The sequence below is a fragment of the Scyliorhinus canicula genome, chromosome 13, assembly GCF_902713615.1.
Source record: "Scyliorhinus canicula chromosome 13, sScyCan1.1, whole genome shotgun sequence".
In the NCBI taxonomy this organism is placed as follows: domain Eukaryota; kingdom Metazoa; phylum Chordata; class Chondrichthyes; order Carcharhiniformes; family Scyliorhinidae; genus Scyliorhinus; species Scyliorhinus canicula.
Window position 1 is genome coordinate 130,754,520 of NC_052158.1, and position 23,589 is coordinate 130,778,108.

At 45.4% G+C, this 23,589-nt stretch overlaps 1 protein-coding gene across 1 annotated transcript; it reads right to left on the reverse strand.

Annotated features, from left to right (window-relative positions):
- Positions 1-415: 415 nt before the first annotated feature.
- LOC119976043 (alpha-2-HS-glycoprotein-like) lies at positions 416-21,856 on the reverse strand. The gene is made up of 7 exons (XM_038816150.1): positions 21,554-21,856; positions 19,572-19,682; positions 17,365-17,452; positions 12,222-12,388; positions 9,159-9,254; positions 6,958-7,044; positions 416-1,122 (listed from the first exon to the last, which is right to left on the reverse strand). The coding sequence occupies exons 1-7, from the start codon at positions 21,755-21,757 to the stop codon at positions 724-726; spliced, it is 1,152 nt and encodes a 383-aa protein (XP_038672078.1). The 5' UTR covers positions 21,758-21,856; the 3' UTR covers positions 416-723.
- Between the last annotated feature and the right edge of the window lie 1,733 nt (positions 21,857-23,589).

Consider the following 23,589-nt stretch of genomic DNA (forward strand, 5'->3'; position numbering starts at 1 on the left):
GAAATCCAGGGTTGCAGTCATCTTTACAGCCATCGGCAGCATCTTCCTGCCCCACTCTGAGGTTGCAGGTCTGATTGTAAGGAGTGGCTAAGTTCTGTGAGCACACTCCTCATAAAGCGCAGATGATACATAACTGGTCCTCACTTTAGATGGAGGTAAGTAAAGTATTCCGGAAGCCTCTAGGTGGATAAGGCCCCATCCATATCATGGATAAGGCCCATCATTAATTGGCCATCCATAGTTGCCCTTCAGAAGTGACTTCACTTGAAATGAAATGAAATGAAAAACTTGTAATATCCTGAAGTCGTGAAAAGTAGAATTGCGAACCTTTCTTTTTACCTTTACGAATACTTATCAAAATAGTGCCGTCTTTGCTTAGCAACACTGCATAAAAGAACGGTCCCACTTTAGTATGTTCATTTAAAACACCTTTTATTGCACATTAAATGTAACGGTGTCACACTACAAGAATACAGGATTTACAAAATCACGCTGCCAAGATGTCATTCTTCCAATAGGTCGCTTCTTCAATATGACACTTACTACAACTGTGCAAATCCCATGTACATTTTACAATTACATTTTATTATTGTAAATCTCCCTGAGGTAGGGTATAAGGGAAATTTTGTATTACATTTTCCTTGCTCTGAAGTGATTAACCACTTGTAAAAAAATTGCACCACGTTGTGAAAAATGGTTTTGCTTTTTCTTTGGAACGACAGGTCACTGATACTTAGGATATTTGTGCATTGTTGGGCAGGTTATCGGATCTGCAGGTAGGTCAGGAAAGTGGAGGACTTGTTTCCCAGTGTTGAAAATCAGTTCTTCAGAGGATTCTGAAGACTCCTCTGCAGCTCGTTTGCGTTTAGGTGGAATAGTTTCAGATATTTCTACTTCTGGAGAAACACTTACAGCATCTGGTGCTGTAGAAGGAGCATCATGGTCTTCTGTCCCTTGAGCATGACTACCATCTTCTGGTGCTGCCACAGTAGAGTCTTCTGTTTTTACCACTGGTGTGGCATCAACAGGCACTTCTGGTGCCAGTGTGGCATCGCTTTCAGCATGTACTGTTGGTGCAGCACCTCCTTCCCCTTCTACTGCAGGTCCAGGAGCCTCTGCTACCTACAATGTCACAATATTTGAGTTATATTGTAGCTTTTAATTATTTATTGACTAAATTCTCACAGCACATATATTTTCATGTATTTTCAGATTTGGGACCTGAGAAAGTTAGCTTTTCTTTGTTTTTGAAATGTTGACCTGAGTTTTTATTATCATTCATTAGTTAATTTAAGAGATGTTTGAATACTTATGTTACGCGCGATATACACACATCCTTTTTCTTGCATTAGAACAATGCCACAAACAGTGTATTATGGAGGGTTCACTTTTCCAGAGGGCTGGATCTTCCATGTTGCTACTGTCAATTTAATAAACATATAGGTATACTTGTACATGTATTGGGTAGAATATGGGCCAGCACTGCAAAGATTATAGGTTCTAAGTGGTTCCCTCTTTCCTGTATTCTCTCTTTAGTGCTGGTTGGAAAATTCGAGTGAGTCATAGATGTTTACAGCATGGAAACAGACCCTTCAGCCCAGCTTGTCCATGCTGCCCAGTTTCTAAGCTAGTCCCACTTGCCCGCATTTGGCCCATATCCCTCTACCCACCCTGTCCATGTAACTGTCTAACTGTTTTTTAAAAGACAAAATCGTACCTGCCTCTACCACTGCCTCTGGCAGCCCGTTCCAATTGCTCACCACCCTCTGTGTGAATAAATTTCCCCTTTGGTATCTTTTGTATCTCTCCCCTCTTATTTTAAACATATGCCCTGTAGTTCTAGACTCCTGTACCTTTGGGAAAAGATGTCATCTATCTACTTTATCTATGCTCCTCATTATTTTACAGACCTCTATAAGATCACCCCGAAGCCTCCTATGCTCCGGGGAAAAAGTCCCAGCCTATCCAGCCTCTCCTTATAACTCAGACCCTCAAGTTCTGCACTCTTTCTAGTTTAACAATATCCTTCCTATAATAGGGTGACAAGAACTGAATTCTGAATTGACCAGAACATGTATTTCATGTGTGGTCTTACCAATGTCTTGTACAACTTCATCAAGACATCCTAACTCCTGTATTCAATATTCTGACCAATAAAACCCAGCATTCTGAATGCCTTCTTCACCACCCTGTTCACCTGCGACTCCACCTTCAAGGGGCTATGAGCCTATGTACTCCACAATCTCTTTGTTCTGTAACTCTCCCCAACTCCCTACCATTAACTGAGTAGGTCATGCCATGACTTGATCTACCAAAACGCATCACCACACATTTACCCAAATTAAACTCCATCTGCCAATCATTGGCCCACTGGCCCAATTGGTCAAGATCCTGTTGCAATCTTATATAACCATCTTCACCATACACAATGCCATCAATCTTGGTGTCATCTGAAAATTTAGTAACCATGCCTCCTACATTCTCATCCAAATCATTTCTAAATATAACAAATAACAGTGGACCCAACACCGATCCCTGAGGCACACCGCTGGTCACAGGCCTCCTGTTTGAAAAACAACCCTTCACTACCATCCTTTGTTTTCGGTTGCCAAGCCAATTTTGTATCCAATTGGCTACCTCGCCTCAATTCCGTGAGATTTAACCTTTTGCACTAACCTACCATGCGGTACCTTGTCAAAGGCTTTGCTAAAGTCCATGTAGACAACGTTGACCGCACTGCCCTCATCTCCCTTCTTGGTTACCCCTTCAAAAAATTCAATCAAATCTGTGAGACATGACTTTCCCCTTACAAAGCCATGCTGACTTTCCCTAATTAGCCCTTGCCTATCTAAAAGCCTATAGATCCTGTCCCTCAGAATACCTGATTCTTGGTCTGATGCATGATTCTATGCATCTCTCAATTGAGAAGGTAACTAGATTGACTGGTATGGTAACTCATGCTATACTCCAACAAGTGACGGGTGATCTGAGTAACTTATTGCTTCCAGTGCTTACAATCAGGAAAACCCACCCAGGCCATGAATATCATATTCTAGACTGGTAAATGGTCTGGAATACATGCTACCATGCTTCCTACTCTAGCCAATGAGTATGGATCATGTGTTGTCCACTTCCTAAACCAGAAGATTGGATTCCAAAATGTACCTAATCACAGAACTCCAGAACAGCAGTGTGTTCTTCTGGGTAAGGGTTGCTAAAATGTAAAGAAATAGGGCAGCTAAGGTAGGGACAGGATCATACCATACCAGAATTGTCTTCTGAGATTGTGAATAAAGGCTGTCATAGCTTTTCCTTTGGACAGTCTAATAACAATGTATTCAATGAGGGAGTACCAAATGATTCCCCACTCTTGGCTATTTTATTTAAATATTTGCTCATGTGGACATCGCTGGCCAGACCAGCAATCATTACCCATCCATGAGAAGGTTCCTTTTAGAATTGCCACAATCCATGTGGTGAGGGTACTCACATATTACTATTGGATAAGGATTAAAGTCACCAGAGCCCCAGATGGTCATAAACTGCTTTCCCCTTTGAGGGGGCGAGCTGACTGGTGGTGATTTAATCTGTGGGGCAAGGTTGAGAAGGTGAGACCTTCATGAATAACCTCACCCAGTGGGGGAGCTGAACCCACGCTGTTGCTTTGCATCATAGACCAGCTGTCCAGCCGACTGAGCTAAACCGGCCCCCAGGATAAGGATTAGGCCGGTTTAGTTAATTTATTTGACTGGACAGCTGATTTGTGATGCAGAGTAAAGCCAACAGGGTGGGTTCAATTCCCATATTGGCCAATAGGATTTTGAACCAGTGATGATAGCATGGAATGGCATGGAGCTTGTCATCAGTGTTGAAACAAGGGTGCTCACCGCCGACCACGAAGCAAGTCTTGTTTTAAGATGTCCCCGCATAATTAAAATCTGTTGATCTCAGTCTTGAAAATTTCAGCACACTCATAGAACATAGAGAAATACAGCACAGAACAGGCCCTTCGGCCCACGATGTTGTGCCGAACTTTTGTCCTAGGTTAATCATAGATTATCATAGAATTTTGGACACTAAGGGCAATTTATCATGGCCAATCCACCCAACCCGCACATCTTTGGACTGCAGGAGGAAACCCACGCACACACGGGGAGGATGTGCAGACTCCACACAGACAGTGACCCAAGCCGGAATCAAACCTGGGACCCTAGAGCTGTGAAGCAATTGTGCTATCCACAATGCTACATGCTGCCCTTAAGAACAAATTAATCTACACTCCATTATTCTACCCTAATCCATGTACCTGTCCAATAGCCGCTTGAATGTCCCTAATGTTTCCGACTCAACTACTTCCACAGTCAGTGCATTCCATACCCCCACTATTCTCTGGGTAAAGAACCTACCTCTGACATCCCCTCTATATCTTCCAACATTTACCTTAAATTTATGTCCCCTAGTAATCGTTTGTTCCAACCGGGGAAAAAGTCTCCGACTGTCTACTCTATCTATTCCCCTGATCATCTTATAAACCTCTATCAAGTCGCCCCTTATCCTTCTCCGCTCTAATGAGAAAAGGCCTAGCACCCTCAACCTTTCCTCGTAAGACCTACTCTCCATTCCAGGCAACATCCTGGTAAATCTCCTTTGCACCTTTTCCAAAACTTCCACATCCTTCCTAAAATGAGGTGACCAAAACTGCACACAGTACTCCAAATGTGGCCTTACCAAGGTTTTGTACAGCTGCATCATCACCTCACGGCTCTTAAATTCAATCCCTCTGCTAATGAACACTAGCACACCATAGGCCTTCTTCACAGCTCTATCCACTTTATTGGCAACTTTCAAAGATCTATGAACATAGACCCCAAGATCTCTCTGCTCCTCTACATTCCCAAGAACCCTACCGTAAACCCTGTATTCCGCATTCATATTTGTCCTTCCAAAATGGACAACCTCACACTTGTCAGGGTTAAACTCCATCTGCCACTTCTCAGCCCAGCTCTGCAACCTATCTATGTCTCTTTGCAGCCAACAACAGCCCTCCTCACTATCCACAACTCCACCAATCTTCGTATCATCTGCAAATTTACTGACCCACCCTTCAACTCCCTCATCCAAGTCATTAATGAAAATCACAAACAGCAGAGGACCCAGAACTGATCCCTGTGGGATGCCACTGGTAACTGGGCTCCAGGCTGAATATTTGCCATCCACCACCACTTTCTGTCTTCTATCGGTTAGCCAGTTTGTTATCCAACTGGCCAAATTTCCCACTATCCCATGCCTCCTTACTTTCTGCATAAGCCTACCATGGGGAACCTTATCAAATGCCTTACTAAAATCCATGTACACTATATCCACTGCTTTACCTTCATCCACATGCTTGGTCACCTCCTCAAAGAAGTCAATAAGACTTGTAAGGCAAGACCTACCCCTCACAAATCCGTGCTGACTATCCCTAATCAAGCAGTGTCTTTCCAGATGCTCAGAAATCCTATCCCTCAGTACCCTTTCCATTACTTTGCCTACCACCGAAGTAAGACTAACTGGCCTGTAATTCCCAGTGTTATCCCTATTCCCTTTTTTGAACAGGGGCACGACATTCGCCACTCTCCAATCCCCTTGTACCACCCCTGTTGACAGTGAGGACGAAAAGATCATTGCCAACGGCTCTGCAATTTCATTTCTTGCTTCCCATAGAATCTTTGGATATATCCCATAAGGCCCGGGGGACTTGTCTATCCTCAAGTTTTTCAAAAAATGCCCAACACATCTTCCTTCCTAACAAGTATCTCCTCGAGCTTACCAGTATGTTTCATATTGTCCTCTCCAACAATATCGCCCCTCTCGTTTGTAAATACTGAAGAAAAGTACTCGTTCAAGACCTCTCCTATCTCTTCAGACTCAATACACAATCTCCCGCTACTGTCCTTGATCGGACCTACCCTCGCTCTAGTCATTCTCATATTTCTCACATATGTGTAAAAGGCCTTGGGATTTTCCTTGATCCTACCCGCCAAAGATTTTTCATGCCCTCTCTTAGCTCTCCTAATCCCTTTCTTCAGTTCCCTCCTGGCTATCTTGTATCCCTCCAGCGCCCTGTCTGAACCTTGTTTCCTCAGCCTTACATAAGCCTCCTTCTTCCTCTTAACAAGACATTCAACCTCTCTTGTCAACCATGGTTCCCTCACTTGGCCATCTCTTCCCTGCCTGGCAGGGACATACATATCAAAGACACGCAGTACCTGTTCCTTGAACAAGTTCCACATTTCACTAGTGTCCTTCCCTGACAGCCTATGTTCCCAATTTATGCACTTCAATCCCTGTCTGACAGCATTGTATTTACCCTTCCCCCAATTGTAAACCTTGCCCTGTTGCACGCACCTATCCCTCTCCATTACGAAAGTGAAAGTCACAGAATTGTGGTCACTACCTCCAAAATGCTCCCCCACTAACAAATCTATCACCTGCCCTGGTTCATTACCAAGTACCAAATCCAAAATGGCCTCCCCTCTGGTCGGACAATCTGCATACTGCGTTAGAAAAGCTTCCTGGACACCTGTCAGTTATGTGTGGAAGTGCTTCCTAAATGGTTGAGCTTTAGTTTTAAGAATGTGTCCCTTGTTTCAGAATCCCCCATCAATGGAAATATTTACTCAGCATCCATTTTAACATTTGAAATAGTTTGATTAAATCAAACAATTACACTCAGCAGAGTGTATGGCATGTTTATTCAAGTTGACCTCATAATCTGTATTGTACCCCCTCCAAAGTCAATATATTCATCCTAAGCTGTGGCGACTTGAGCTTTATGAATAATGTTAAGCAGGTAGTAAACTTTATTGATATAATATCTGCTGCAGATGATGTGGTGTGTTTAAGTGTAGGCCTGTCGCCATAATCCTGTGTAAACTTTGGTCTCTATATGTAGCACACTGAAGACTAGGGCATTACCTTTGTGCTGTAGAGCTCACAAGCTATGTCAATTGTCTCACCAGTAGAATTCAGAGGAGTGACAGTAGATGCACAGAATCCACGATCCTACAATAAAGAAAATCACAGAAACAAATATAATGATGAAAGTGTCTGATGGCGCTAAATTGTCCCATGCTGCAAGTGGGCAGCTATTTTTGCAGGGAGTATGATTTTGAGGTTCCAGCTGACAAGGCTTTAGTCTCGTATCTCTCGCTCCCTGTGAATGCTGCCCAAAGGGACAACATTACTTTTTTTTTTTTAATTTTATTTTTAAATTTAGATTACCCAATTATTTTTTCCAATTAAGGGGCAATTTAGCGTAGCCAATCCACCTACTCTGCACATTTTTTTGGGTTGTGGGGGCGAAACCCACGCAGACACGGGGAGAATGTGCAAACTCCACACGGACAGTGACCCAGAGCCGGGATTCGAACCTGGGACCTCAGCGCCGTGAGGCAGATGTGCTAACCACTAGGCCACCGTGCTGCCCAAGGGACAACATTACTGTGATATTCATAAACAACAATAGTTGGATCCATTCTGAGGTAAACACTACCGCAGTGACCAATCCCACTGCTTGGGGCTGTTGCTAATCTATTAAATCATCCAATTAAGGGAAACTTACCACTAAACACAGAGTTCAATGCATTTGGAATATATAAGAACATGGAAACACTGGAACAGGACTAGCCATTCAGCCCTTCAAGCCAGTTCCACCATTGAATCAGATCATGACTAACCTGTACCTCAATTCCATGTGTCCACCGGTGTCCTGTATCCCTTGACAGTTTTACCAAATAAACATCAATCAATCTCAGCTTTAAACTTTTAAACTGACCCAGCATTCAGGGTCTTTGTGGGAACTGAATTTCTGATTTCAAATACTCGTTGTATGATTCTGATTTCCTTCTTAAGTAGCGTAGCTCTAATTTATTGTTAAAACTAATCATTAACTGAGTTTTCACATTGTATTGATACCACTGGTTCCAAATATGGAGCAAAATGTATAGATTAGATTTGCCAAATCAGAACTCACTGAAATCTATTCAAGGCACAGCAAAAATAACTTGAATTAATGCTACTTCTGTATCTACCTACCTGCATGGACTTGATTCATTATTTTGACAGATGATTCATCATAATGATAATAATAATAATATTTATTGTCATAAGCAGGCTTACATTAACACAGCAATGAAGTTACTGTGCAAGTCTCCCAGTCACCAAACTCCGGCGCCTGTTCGGGTGCACTGAGGGAGAATTCAGAATGTCCAAATTACCTAACAGCACATCTTTCGGGACTTGTGGGAGGAAACTGGAGCACCCGGAGGAATCCCAGGCAGACACAGGGCGAACGTACAGACTCCGCACAGACAGTGACTCAAACCAGGAATCAAACCTGGGACCTGGAGCTGTGAATCAACAGTGCTAACCATTGTGCTACGGCGCCACCCCCAGTAACACAAGGTAACAGCCATATAATATAAGCCATAGGCACATGTATCAGGTTCATGCATAATGTTGGAGCTCCAAGATTTAAGTCAGTAAATGAGGCCAGAATAACCTGGTTCTCCCAATTAACTAATGCATCAACTGGTATCAATCAGCAGGTAATATTCACGTCAGTAGATTAAGTGTAACAACATTTACCACATTGACATCAGCTCAGCCCACTGGCAGAGATCAGCCAACCTGCTTAAATTGAAACATTTCTTACAAGGATCTGATAGGCATTTAACTACAATAATGACACCGAGGTGTAAAGCCAAGTATGGGCACAAAGGCTTTTGACAACATCAGTGTGCATGGTTCTCAAAGCTACAGTCTTGCCCATTAACGTCCACAGCACGCTCAGTGAATCCCCTGCAAACCACAGAGTTAGTGCCTCTGAATCAACCTGGAGATGCAAGAATTCGCTAATTGAACTGTTTAAACCCATTGATTTGGCTAGATCACTACTAGGTTTTCACTGTTTTTTACCCAATCCATCTGAACTCCTTTGTTACATTAAAGTTTATACATTCCCAGTACCCATGAGTAAATAAATTAAGCAACAACTCTCAATCATTTTGCAGATAGCTAAATATCTATTATTCTATTAATAAACCACCAAAATATTGCAATTTGGTTATAATCTGTAACTCAGTCTGCATTATCTATTTTGACTTCAATGTACTCACAGGATTTGTAAGGAGAATTAGCGGGCACGCAAGACTGCCTTTGCGACATGGTGTCTCCCGGATAACATATTCCACCAACACTGGAGTCCCAAGACCCTGAAACACATGGCACAGTAGTGTTCAAAGAAAATGTCAATTGTGAGTCAATTCTTGCTTCTATTGTGATTGCAAATTTTAATTTTTGCCAGAATTATCAGAAAGCAGTACTAGATCCTGAATTTTTTTTCTGCCCTACAAAGTAGCAGTACAATCAATTGGCGAGATTGAGAAACTGGGCCTGAATTCCATGCTCCCCCTCCGGCGGGTTTTAGGTGGTGAGGGAGCGTAAAATTGAAGGAATGGGATTCTCTTCAGGTTCCAGCCCTCCCTGACTATGCAATGACTTCATACTGGGGCAGGCAAGGCCTCGAGCGGAAAGCTCTCTCTTGCCTTAATTAATGCCTTCAAGTGGCCAACTGTTGGCCAGATTGGCTGGCAGTTCTTTAAGGCTGGACTTCCTCCCAAATGAGGGGCAGAAATTACACCGGCAGCCATTTGTTCGAGTGTGCAATGGCTATAGGACAATCGGAGTTAGCGGGTTTTCGGAGGGTGAAGTGAAATGAAAATCGCTTATTGTCACAAGTAGGCTTCAAATGAAGTTACTGTGAAAAGCCCCGAGTCGCACATTCCGGCGCCTGTTCGGGGAGTCTGGTACGGGAATTGAACCGTGCTGCTGGCCTGCCTTGGCCTGTTTTCAAAGCCAGCGATTTAGCCCTGTGCTAAACAAGCCCCTATAGTGGGAAGCAAAAACATGCCAAGGGTAAATTCAGGCCCTATGCTGCATTGGTGAAGCTAAAAGCAGGTTGAATTGATGGACGTGTTAAACTAATAGCAGTCAAACCCAACAAAACAGATACCGCTGTAATATTTTCATCTCTTTCAACAGAGACTTTTATGAATGAGGTTCCAAACCATTTGTCCGTAACTACCTCAGAGTGGCATTGGCATCGGATTGCCACTGCCTTCCCACTTAGCCATTTCTTCCTTGCCTGCCTCAGATCTTCTGTCTCAGGCCAGGCAAGATCCAGGCAGTGCATCTATCTCCGAAGCCCAATGTCAAAGTCCAGCAGAGGCTTTCTGCACTAGCCATCATAAAACCAGGTAGGTTTTGAGGTCTGATTGAAATTGACAGAGCAGGGAAAGGGTAAGTGCCAGAGGTAAATGGATAGGATTTGGGGTGTGGGCCAAGAGTTCATGGGGTTGGAGAAGGTGGAGTTTCGGACATTGGGGGCTGGGGGTTGGACCTCGGTGTGGGGAGAGGGTCAGACCTTGGGAGGACCAGGATGGAATTGGACATCAGAGAGGATGGATAGAATTGGACCTTGGGGGAGTTCAGTAAGAAGTCTTGCCACACCAGGTTAAAGTCCAACAGGTTTGTTTCGGATCACTAGCTTTGAATGCGAGCATTTGCAGGTAACTAAGTCTTTAAATTTTCGCATTCAAAGTATCGTCTTGCATCTTTGACTTTGGTTCTGGAACATACCTCTTCATTCACCTGAGGAAGGTGCAGTGTTCCAAAAGCTAGTGTTTGAAACAAACCTGTTGGACTTTAACCTGGTGTTGTAAGACTTCTTACTGTGCTCACCCTAGTCCAACGCTGGCATCTCCATATCTTGGGGGAGTTGTCAAAGGTCAGGGTGTTGAGGGGTTGTCTGGTTGAGTCGGAATGGGTCCGTTATGTAGAGGAGTACATTTGGGTCATGTAAGGAAGGTTGGGCTTGTGGGTGGGAGTCCGGTTTGCTCAGGGACTGGGGGTCAGGTCATATCTCGAGAACAGGGGCAGGGGATCAGGTCTGGCCTGCTAGGTAGAGCTCAGGTTAGATGAGGAGTGTTGGGGTGGGTTTGGAGGGGTCGGGCTGTGAGTAGTCTGGTGCGGATGGGATCAACCATGGGGTGTTGAAGTGGTGAAGAATACCGAGGGGGGTAGGCGTGAAATCCCTGACAGGATTGGAGTATGGGGCGAGTTCCCAGGATGGGGTGGGTCTGAGTCTTTGCAATAGTCACCCAGAAGTTAGTAGAGGTTCTAATTCTTCTATATTTTTCTGGGAACCACTGATGTAATCCTGGCAGAATCATCCAAAGTTTGCAATTTAAATTATATTTTCAGATGGTTCACAGTGCAGGGCAGTGAGGAAGTTTCTGCTTCTTGCAATTGCCATGCAAATGCTTACCCGTGAAGTTCCGAGAAGGATTGCCCACCACATCACTGGGGTAACCACCCAAATCCAATCGGGGGAAATCAATTTTTACGCTGAAATTCACAAACATTAGGAAATAACCTGACTATCCAAATGAATTCCATATCAGTTCCATGCATCGATCTGGGATCATTGAAATCCTACAGTGCAGAAGGAGGCCATTTGGCCCATCGAGTCTGCACCGGCCCCCCGAAAGAAGACCCAACCTCAGCCCAATCTCCCACCCTATCCCTGTAACCCCACCTCGGGGCAATTTAGCAAAGCCAATCCACCTAGCCTGCACATCTTTGGACTGTGGGAGGAAATCGGAGCACCAGGGGGAAACCCACGCAGACATGGGAAGAATGTACAAACTCCACAGAGAGTCACCTGAGGTCGGAATCAAACTCGGGTCCCTGGCGCTGTGATGCAGCAGTGCTAAACGCTGTGCCACCTGGTGAATTCAGACAAATTTCCCTTGATAACATGGATTGTGGTCTGATTACTCTACCCTTTATCTCAGCTCTACTTTTCCAAAGGCACTAACTCATTCTGACGTGTTTCAATGAGTGTCCACATCCCTCCAGTACCTCAACATGTTGGGAAAGCAACATCAGAGCTGAGTCCCATTCATATATTGGCACTTACTAGCAGTAATCATTGAAATGCAATCAGGATAGGAGACCTTGCCTGAACTCTTTTCCTCTTATCCTGGTGGCCCAAGGGCAAGTTAAGTGTATCTGCTTCAGACCATGCTAGGACTCATAGGCCTTGCACTTAGCTTTTCACCAGTAGGACTGTGAAGACAATGAAAACTATAGAAAAAGTTTCAACCTTTTTGACTAACCTTTGTGGTAGCTCGTGTTATTTCTTCAAGTTTAAAGGTGTGCATGTGGTTGCTTTTTTTATTGAATTCTTCAAGTGAGACCTGTGCAGCATGTTGAGCTCCAGTGCTATTTGCAAGTATTAGGTGTGGACAGTCAAGACATTTTTCAGCAACATCGTCAGCTGAATCTGTAAAATATTAGAGGATACAGTCATTAAAAAGAAAATCCCCCATTTCTCTCTGCCTGTTACAGACGCTAATGGGTGCAGCACTATTATTTCAAAGTGTGATCATTAATGACAGAATTAAAACCCTCACAAAGGCAAATAGTTTGTGAGCACGTAATTAATTGTCCCTCACACATGCTCAGAACTGGCATTTTCACTGACTCCATGCAGATTCCTATGGAAACCTCACTGCACATGAACAGGGGGATTTTATGGAGACCACGAGAGTTGTAAATGCTGTGAGTGGGGTGGCTTAAATATGCGGAAAATTTCATTTCCACGCCTGCGGGTTGAGGTGTCAGGATTAGTTAGCAGTGAGTTTGCCATGGGTCATGCTTCCCCCATCCTATCGCAGGTGTGCACTTGTAATACATTTGCATACCATGAACACTTATAGCGTGACACTTTTTATCATTACCTTCTACCTTAAAAATAAAGCCTGCGGCACATGAGAATCTCAAGGGATCGGGTTCACATTTGTTTAAAGGTGCCATGTCCCAGCCAGGTTTATGCAGTTGTGTGTAAGTTCTGAGGTTTTCTTCGCTGAGCTCTGCAGCAGAAAGGAGAGGAGCTGGAGAATGAGAGATTACATGGAGACACGGGACCAGCAATGGGCAAGTCAGGATTGAGGGGAGAGGGGTTTTGTGCGTGTGGATTGGGATCATGTACCTCAAGGAGTGGAAGAGGTCGGGTGGAGTTTTGGTTTGGGCCAATGAAAGGAGGTGAAAATCTCACTTCTCATCAGATCCAATAGTGAAATCCATGGACATACATGACCTCATCTCACTGGCTGCCTTCATCATACAGTTCAATTGCTGGAATACCTGTGGGACTCATACACCCAACATTCCTGCAAAGTCAGGAACAGGAAGAGGATGCAACAAAGGAGAGCTCTCAGCTGTCAACAACTGAGGCTACAATGCCAGCAGCAGCCAGCACCAGAGGGGGAAACAGGTCAGGATGTAGTCAACAGGCACTGTTATTTGACAGCAAAGTGGCCGCAATGCACATCATCCCATTTTGCCCAACAACAGCATCAGCATTGTCAGCTAACAGTTGGTTTCACTAATGAAAAGTTTTCCCCACCACAGAATAGTATGTGTTTCCTGGGCACGCTGCCAGAACTTCGATTTTTATTTGGGATAGCCTGGGAAACAGAAAACGCGCAAGAGGGCAGAAGAAGCTCACAGTGCCGGTTTGACAAAGCTTTGACAAAGAGTCACTGGACTCGAAACGTTAGCTCTTTTCTCTCCCTACAGATGCTGCCAGACTTGCTGAGATTTTCCAGCATTGTCCCTTTCGTTTCAGATTCCAGCATCCGCAGTAATTTGCTTAAATCCAATTCTGTCCTTATACATGCACATTCCAACCAAGCATTGCAGAATAATTGAGTTAGAACTCTGACCAGGGCAAAATAGTTCATTCCTGGGAAATGGGCATTGCTGGCCGTTATTGCCGTTCCCAATTGCCCTTGAAAAAGATGAACTCACATCTTGAGCCACTGTGGTTTGTGTGGTGAAGATTTTACAACTGTGTTGTCAAGGTAAAAAGTTCTCATTTCTCATTTGAAGCCGATATCTACTCCACCAGGACTGCAATTGGTGGAGGAAGGCCAGCAGAAGGCACAAAATTCTGCCTCAGGTCAGCTGACACATGAAGCACATCTGGATCTGGCAGTAAGCAAATCATTGGGTCTACCATCACAGGCATAGATAGGTGAAATGATGGAAAAGAAATATCTAAGATGGTTGAGGTTTAGCAAATTTTCGAATCAGTGCGCTAGATCTTTGCCATCTCTTTCAGAAAAGGAAACGTCCAAACATGGCTCTCCTTGCCATCAAAATCACCTTGGCTCTCAATTTTTATGTACTTTGCCGAAAATGGAAGGGGTTATTTGAAGTGGTATTCAGGCTGGGATTTCTGGCCAAAGGCACATCCCTGCCGTGGGTTTCCTGACAACACGGGGTGGATTCAATGGGAAATCCCATTGACAGTGGAGGGACCGGAAGATCCCACCGTCGGTGTGAACAGCAGGAAGATCTCACTCCCACTGTTCACAGTTGTTATCCAGGAAATCCCAAATGCATTATTCAGCATGGTCAACTATTTTCATCATTTCTGCCACTGAATGACAGAAACAACACAAGAAAGTACAATTATTACAAATCAGCCAGCTTTCCCAGAGTTCAGGAGGTCATTGATTGAATTGTATGTTGATACGTGTTTTCCCAATAGCTCCTGCAACAGCTTCATTTTGTGGAATCATCTAAAGCCAACCTTATGTGTAGAGGGAAACAAAAAGAGTTCCATTGCAGTCATGTCTCATCACAGCCTCTACCAGAAGCAGAGTGCACACACAATGAAGCTCATGCTCCAACCAAAGTGACTATCTAATATACCCTTAGGATGTTGAAGCTTCAGAAATCGGATTGATCAGGAAATATCTTTCATAATAACCCCTCATGCAAGGGTCTTATGAACAATTACCCCTGCCATGTGAACGCAAGAACTGGATGACAAAGTCATGATAGATAAAAGGATAAATATGACAATGAACTGCTGATCTAACAATGCAGAAAGAAAAGGTCATGATCCTTGCACTGATAAAGGATGCCTTCCAATAAATGCCACAGCTGCATCTAATCAACTGTACAGAATTCACCTTCCTCTACTCTTTCCTGTCAAGTTTCTCAAATACCATCTGATGCCATATTTTGCTGCAGTTATGCATTATTGTAACAATTTTCAAATCAGTGCACTATAGCTGTTGAGTCCATTGTGCAGTGCAGTGAATGCTGTTAGCATGATTTAAATGTTCCTCTTTTGTGCTTGTGGATTGTGATTGGAGTACAGCACCTAACCAACTATCATCAGCAAAGAAGTGTATGGAGTCTGCTGCAGGGTGAGATTCTAAAAGCCTTATACTTCCTTGCACTTTATAATGCAATGATTGCGATTTGAATTAGCTATGTCAATGCTTTGCAGTTAACTGAATTGCCCACTGCCCATCCACTATCACTTGTGCATTGATGTTTGATGGACTTGATGTGCGACTGCCTGGTCCCCTCTTACTCCAGGCATTCCCCTGCTGCTGGACACTCCCTCAACTTGTTCACTGGTCTACCTGAGAACAGAACTATGAGCCATTTTGAGGTCTGTGAATCTGTCTCAAGGTTGCCTCTCCTGGCATGCTGAAGCTGGTCAAGTCACGGTCTTTATGATGGAAGCCAAGATTTCTAAAGCAACGCTGAAAATGGATGCTAGATGCAGCTGCTATGCCTGTGACTTGAGCTCAGGGTTGCAGCACATGCTACAGGATTGTGATATTCTGCCAGATAAGTTCCAGTGCAGTCAACTATTCTATGCCAATCTAGGTAGTGGGCTCCTCCATATTGTTCCCCAGAACGTTGTGGTTCATTTGGAATCAACCTAAATGGCTTATATTGATCCTGCGCATATCTCCTTTCGAAGCAGGCTGTGCAAGGTTTGAAATCCCTAGGCACTGGATCTGGGCCATTGGCCAACAGGAGATTAGCCTACAGCAGCTTTTACCACTTGCTCCTCCTCACCAGCCCTGTGACTCAACTGCATTACCTCTCCATCTCGCTACGGTTTTGTGCAGCTGAGCTGGTGATTAGCAGAGGTGGTAATGGTGCCGTTAGACGCTGGCTTGCTCAGAGATACTGGCAGTGGCAGCAGTTTTGCCATTCCATCCTAAGAAAGGAGAAGAGAACAAAGATGTCAAAATGTTGTCCCCAAACTACTATCTTTAAGCTCTACTTTCAAATTTACCGTTCTTCCAATTGAATTTGTATGCCGTGATAATCAGTCATCGGACCAACTTGACTTGAATTTTGACGTATGCCCTGAAATCAAGGAAAGCCTCTCAATACTGTGCCTCCTCAATTCATTCTCCGACAATGATTTCAAGAGTGGAATCAATGGCTTAAATTTCTTTATTATCTCTTGTTTGTGCCCTTTCTTGCCAATTGAAAGCAGGGCAGAGATATTGAAAGTAGTGGGAGCAAATTAAAATGTTGTCGTGCTCTACAGCTTTCTTGTGTGAAGTCCTTTAGGAATTGTTGCTATGCACACAGGTTGCCATATGAATTTCTGAATTCAAATTAAAGCATACATCCCAAGGATCACCATTCAGATAAAACATCCCTTGGCTTTCCTGGACCTATTGTGGCAGGGGTACTTAGCATCTTTTACTATCAAGGTATCAAATTGTTAGCACAGGTGACTTTCTTGCACATGTCGATGGGGCGGCTTTTGTCATTTCGGACAGTATTGGTGCCTTACCTCGTCAGATTTCTTACGGTCAGATCACTTTTTCTGATGTCTTTCAAGCTCTTGCAGATCTGGACACTGCCCTCATTGATTGGAATACATCTGCCCAATCGTGCTGCATCAGCAGTGGCCATTAATCTCATACAGAATGTTCCTCCCCTCCCTGACTGCTCCCAGAAGGGCATCCATCTCCTCGTCAGTAAACCTGGTCTTCCTCACTCTGCTGTACTCCATTCCTCAGTAACATTGTTCAGTTATCAGATGTCCTGGCTTTCCCTACACTGTTTCAACTGTTTAAATGGCTCTCAATTCCAGTTCAAAGCTGATTATCAGGGCTTTGTCTTCTTTCATATCACTAGGATACTCATTCCATAGGAATTAAAGTGAACATTTTAGAGCACCTACTAAAATTAGTAAAATCGTGTGTTAAGCAGTTTTCTTTCCAACCATCAAAAAAACCCAAATGGTTCAAATTCAGTTAACCCAAATTCAGTTAACAGAACCAACAGTGACAACGGCCTATGGTGTTGTAAGTGTAACAGTAACTTTTCACTAGTAAAACTTCCATTTAGCGTTACACATCTGCTGTCGGTATACATCTCTGAATTGTGAGTTAATCTATCAGTTTAACAAAAGGTAAATACCTGGAGATATTTCACACTTGTAGCCTGCCACGTGACCAGGAGCTCCGACTTTGGTCTCGACGACCATTTTACAATCTCCATCTACTTTCTAAGGTGACAAAGAGGCAAAAATAGTTTTACATAGGTGTAGAATGTACAGTATTGTGCAGTCACTTGGGGTGGGTCATACTTTGATCTCAAATATTGGGTATGTGCAGGGTTTTGGCCCGTTTTCGATGGAATATGAGTCAAATGCCGAGAGCACTAAATCCAGAAATAACAAATTGTGATATTACCATCTGTAAATTACATCTGGTACATTAACAAAGGTGCTAACAGCTGGCAAAGAGGCTTAATATTAACATATATAATACTCTTGTCTATTTATTCTTGCATGGGATCAAATCCAGCATTTATTGCTCGCCCCTAACTATCTATAAGCTGAGTGGTTTACTCAGCCACCTCTGAGGGCTGGTTTGGTTTTGTATTCGTTTACAGGATGTGAGGGTCACTGTCCAGGCCGGCATTTATCAGCCATATTGTCTTGTACTGAGTAGCTTCCTAGGCCATTCCGGAACCCCCCACACCCCTCCACCCCACCACCACCGACATGACACCATATCGGCGAGGTTTGCCACAGGTCCTGATAAAGGGGGTGCTGACACATGGCCCCTGCTGAGGGTGCACAGGAAGGTACATATCCCATGAGGAAGGGAGGGTTGGGGAGAGGGTCATGCCCAGGCAGTACCCTGGCACTTCTGTTGGAGAGGTCCTTTGTGGGGGGCGAGGGGGTCCCCATCAGTGGGGGGGAACCACCCACGGTCCCCATCAGTGAGAGTAGTTTTATATTCCAGATTAATTAATTCAATTTAAATTCCACCAACTGTGATAGTGGGATTGAACCCTTGGCCCCAGTACCAGTGGATCACTAAACCAGTGACATTACCAATACACTACCATTTTTCACAGCCAGTTTGTAACATTGCAAATATTTTAGACAACGGTGACCCATAATGTTATCGTTCTACTTTGCAATTTTCCCATCTGGCAATTAACAGGGCAAACCATTTTGTTCTTGGCACCACATCAGTAATAATAGCTTACTGATTTTCACTGATGAATGAAGTAACTGAGGATGGGTGAACAAAATGTTTACCGTATCTTTTCAGTGTATTTTACTGCACACCAAACACAGAAACATATTCTTCGTGAGTGTTCTTTAATTTGGCCTTTAAAATGCCCATCTCAAAACGAGTCTCTTTAAAGATATGAGTGACAATGAGCCTTGTGCACCATGCTAGCCCAATCCCAAATACTGACATGGAGTATCTATGGGCGGGCAACTTACGCCTCAGAGGTTCGCGGTCCCAAAAATACCCACTTTAAATCACCTGAGTTTCTAAGGGATCCACGTGCTCTGGTAAAAAAAGATAATCAACCTCATGTTTGCCTCATCGAAATATGGGGCCTTTGCTGGTTTTTACCATTGTTCACATCTTTAGAATTTAGAACAGTACAGCACAGAACAGGCCTTCGGCCCTCGATGTTGTGCCGAGCAATGATCACCCCACTCAAACTCACGTATCCACCCTATACCCGTAACCCAACAACTCCCCCTTAACCTTACTTTTTAGGACACTACGGGCAATTTAGCATGGCCAATCCACCTAACCCGCACATCTTTGGACTGTGGGAGGAAACCGGAGCACCCGGAGGAAACCCACGCACACACGGGGAGGACATGCAGACTCCGCACAGACAGTGACCCAGCCGGGAACCGAACCTGGGACCCTGGAGCTGTGAAGCATTGATGCTAACCACCATGCTACCATGCTGCCCTGAACAATATCGGGCGGGGTTTTCTGGTTGCGTCCACCCCAAGACTGGAAATTGTCACCCAAGGTCACGGACCTCTAAATGGTCTGTCAAATGTTCTGTCCTGCCTGCTATTATTTCCACAGCAGGTGGGAAAATCTACTCATTCAGCTCACCTTTGGTGAGAATTCTGCTGTGACCTTTTAAGAACACATAGGGCAAAATTCCTGATGTTCCCTGGGAATACACGAGACACATCTGTGAAGGGACACCCATGGGTGCCACGTGACACCCATGCTTGGAACCCTACAACCAGTTTCCCGCTATAACCCACAGAATGGAACAATAATCTCGTCCTAAAGTCTGAATATGACTTCAATGCATTTATTGGCGTTTAAGGGAAGAATACTCACAACGTCCCTGAACGATCGGATTTCACAGTCCTTGAGTGGTTTACGGCTCAGCACATGGCATTTTGTCTCTCGGACATCAATATCTAAAAAGTGGAGAGTCGTCCCATTGGCCTAAAAAGGAAATAGTTGATAAGTACTCAATATGGAATAAGAATATTAAAATATTCTCAATGTATTGCTATTGTAATGTAATTATTTGACTCTGTGTGTATCGGTACTCATACAGTACATTTAGCTGCATGCAAACAGTTTTTAATTAGTTCAGTAACATCGATAATATTATAACTCAGGTATCCATTTGACATTGCATTATTTTATGAGTGACTTACTCATTTTCCCCCTCATTCTTGATGTTTTATTTCACTTCTGGCTGAAATACCATTCATCTTTGCACGGGATAAGCTGACACTTTCTTCCTATTAACTGGAAGAGGTAGGTATGAACGTGTCTGCCAGCCAATTGGCTCAGAGGATAGCCAAAGAAGTAGGTAAGAAACTAGAGTAGCCATTTGGTAAAGACAGAGTAACCGACAGTAACAACAAGACCATTTCACCCTCCAGCAGAAACACAGCAATCATCGCAGGTGAATCACCAGGATCACAGAACAGCTGTAAGCTGCCACCACATTTTCTTCTCCAAGTGAAGAAACAGGAAATTAGAAAATAAATACCACACCCCTACACTATCGCCACGGCAAACCATGGTAGAAGCAAACACTGAAACAGGGACAGATGAACTACTTGAACATTCTGTGAAATATTTCAATGCAATGTTTTTTGCACAGAAGACATGTGAATCTTTGTACTGAAAGTAATGTCCAGGGACAGGAGTGAAGGCCGGGTGATTCAGGCCCATATGTTGCATTGTAGCTGGAGTCCCATCTGCTCCAACTGCCTTCGGAGTATTTTTCTGGAGAGCCCTGTAACCCTGTGGATGCCCTTTGCCACCTCGGTCACCAAGGCTGGCGCAGACTAGCTGGAAACTGAAATCATTCAAACCAGCAGCAGCATCTAAGTTAATTTTCTGCCAGCATTGCACTGAGCATGCATAGAATAATCACTCATTATGATCCTTCCCTTCACTTATAGAGTCATACAACTTTCCAGGCAGGTCCCAATCAGGGTGAAGGGTGTTGGTGAGGGCACACAGTGGTGTTGCTCTCACCCCGAGCCCACTGGGAGAACACCAGGGTGTACCTAGCAGGTCTCTCTTCTCTCCATGCAGCGGTAGCCCCCCCCCCCCCCCCCCTCCCCCTCCCCCTCCTCCCCACTGAATTCCAGCAGAGGTAGGGTGAGGCCCATTTTTGGTCACTTAAGTGGCTCAAACGGCTTCTGGGTGGCACGCGGGTGATGGCGGAGGGAAGACGATAACCCTCCCCGCTCCATCCTGCCATCCCATGAGGCTCCCCCCTCCTCCCCAGCCTATCCCAAAGGGTAGGTAAAATGCATCCTGTTCGATGAGTAATGTGACACTGTGGGTTGGGCCACCTTGCCTGGCAAAAATAAGTGGAGTCACGAACAGGGAATGGTGCGGACAAATTCACCACACTGTTTCCCTCAGGGCCGTCTCCAGACCACTGCAGACCTCCAAATAGACAACTCAGGTGGCCATCTGCAGAGGGCACACTGTAAATTTAAATATTAAAATCAGGGTTTCATTATGTCGGTCGGCCCCTGGGGACATTTCAGAATGGAACTGGCCGTGGCATGCACTGTGCATCAATCCACGACTGGATCGAAGAGGAGTCGAAGGATAAGTTTCATTCTGTTTCTGCAGGGTGGGAGGATGAGAGGCACTCCCTCAGGCTGTAGAAAATCAAACTGGGTTACTCCATCATCCCCACTCCTCCACCCATATCCTCACTATCCCAGTGAATCCGAGAACCAACATTTCCTCCCAATATAACTCTTTCTACTCATGAATTTGTAGCATCAGCAGCCAAGGGAGTTAAACTGGTCAGCAATTCTAGCTTGCATACATACCCCACTCATATCCTGGGCGTTTTCTATTCTGTCCAGGCTTAACTTGTATCCGTGCTTTCGGTCTATATTGATGTGATCCACTGCCAATTCTGCCATAGCTAGAGCTTCTTGCCCATTGCAGGCGACTGCTACATAAGTGTTTAATGGCATAGCCCAAGATGTAAACAGCTGCAGACAGATGACTAGTGCAAGAAATAACTTCATGTTGGTTGGGAAAGTACGCTGGCAAAAAAAATAAGTTCAGACAGTTTAAAACTCTGACCTCACTGTAACGCTGACAGAACTGGCAGTAAAAGCTCATGCAGCGGACTGCATTAAATGCTCTGGGGTTGGGAAGAAATCAATGGAAATATCACATGACCGAGAATAAACAATTGCAAAATGACAGAACTGATTATGAAATCAAATACAGGAATAATCTCACTAGAGTCAAAACAAATGATCCGATGAAGGTCACTCTGATTGTAGGAAAATTACAGACTATCTGCAAGTCCCACCGTGCAGCTTATAGTGTCCAGACCATGAAGAAATAGCTGTCTTAGATATTTTCCAGTTATTCCTTAATTATTCTTTCTTCCCTTCCTCCACTGATTAAGGGCGATATCCACCGGCCTCCCAGCCGCGTGTTCCTCGGCAATGGGAGGCGGGGCGCCATTCACAGGCGCTTGAATTCACTGCTCCTGCTGCTGTCGATGGGAATTCTGATTGAAACCACCCCACGCTGCCGGGAAACCCACGGGTGGGGGCATGCTGCCGGCGGGACCAGAGCATCCCGCCGGCAGCGACCAGCCGGAGAATTCCAGCCGAAGTGTTATTTCCTCTTTGGGTTTCCCCCCTTGTCGCTGGTCTTAATTTTGCTGTCAGTGGCGAAGTGACGGCATTTGCCATTAACCTCAAAGGAAGCAGCCCATAATGTCCTAGTGAAGTTGGCAGAATTCATTTCCACATTCCTGGGGCAAAATTCTCCAACCCCCCGCAGGGTCGGACAATCGCCCGGGGCCGGCGTAAATCCCACCCCTGCCGTGGCCGGAATTCTCCGCCACCCGGGAATTGGCGGGGGCGGGAATCGCGCCGCACCGATCGGCGGGCCCACCGCGGCGATTCTCCGGCCCGCGATGGGACGAAGTCCCGCCGCTGAGAGCCAATCCCGCCGCCATGGTTTCAACCACCTCTCGTGGCGGCGGGATTGGCGGCGCTTGCGGGCCCCCGAGGTCCTTGGGGGGCGTGGGGCGATTGGACCCCGGGGGGTGCCCCCACGGTGGCCAGGCCCGCGATCGGGGCCCACCAATTGGCGGGCGGGCCTGTGCCGTGGGTCACTCTTTTTCTTCCACCGTCGCCATGGCCTCCACCATGGCGGAGGCGGAAGAGAACCCCCCTGCCGCGCATGTGCTGGTGGTGACGTCAGCGGCAGCTGACACACCGGCGCATGCGCGAACCGGCGAAGGCCTTTCAGCCAGCCCTGACGCCGGGCGGCGGGCGTCAAAGGCCGTTGGCGCCGGTTTTGGTGCCAGTCGGCGTGGCACCAACCATTCCGGCGCGGGCCTAGCCCCCAAAGGTGCCGAGAATTCCAACACCGGAGTGGTTGGCGCCACTCCGCTACGCCGGGACCGCTGCCCCGCCGGGTAGGGGAGAATCCCAGCTCTGGTGTTAATTTGAATCTGCCATCAAGTTAAAGGGCCCGATTCTTCCAAAAGATTTCTAAGTGTGCTCTCCGACGAGAAACGCAGTGCGATTCCTGCCAGGTGTGTTGGCATACTTGGATTTTTTTGGAGGAGGTGAGTTTGCACTGGCACAGAGAGGGCCGGGGCTTAAACACGACAGCAACCCAGCTTTCCAGAGATTGACAGTAACAGTAAGGCATTCCCCCTCCACCCCCCCAATGACACTACCATCGCCAGCATTGGGTCTTCAGTGACCCGTTCCCATCACATCGCCGGCATTCAGGGTCAGTGATGCCACCCCCCCCCTCCAAGGATTGCACGCATTGGGGTCCTCCCAATAGATCTCTCTTCAGGCTCCACCCCTCTCTCACCAGC

Coding starts and splice junctions, on each gene's coding strand:
- LOC119976043 (XM_038816150.1), bottom strand. CDS start 21,757: ATGAAGTTATTTCTTGCACTAGTCATCTGTCTGCAGCTGTTTACATCT. Junction 19,683..21,553: donor ACGCCCAGGATATGAGTGGG/GTATGTATGCAA, acceptor TTTCCTTTTTAG/GCCAATGGGACGACTCTCCA. Junction 9,255..12,221: donor TAACACGAGCTACCACAAAG/GTTAGTCAAAAA, acceptor CATGTGTTTCAG/GGTCTTGGGACTCCAGTGTT.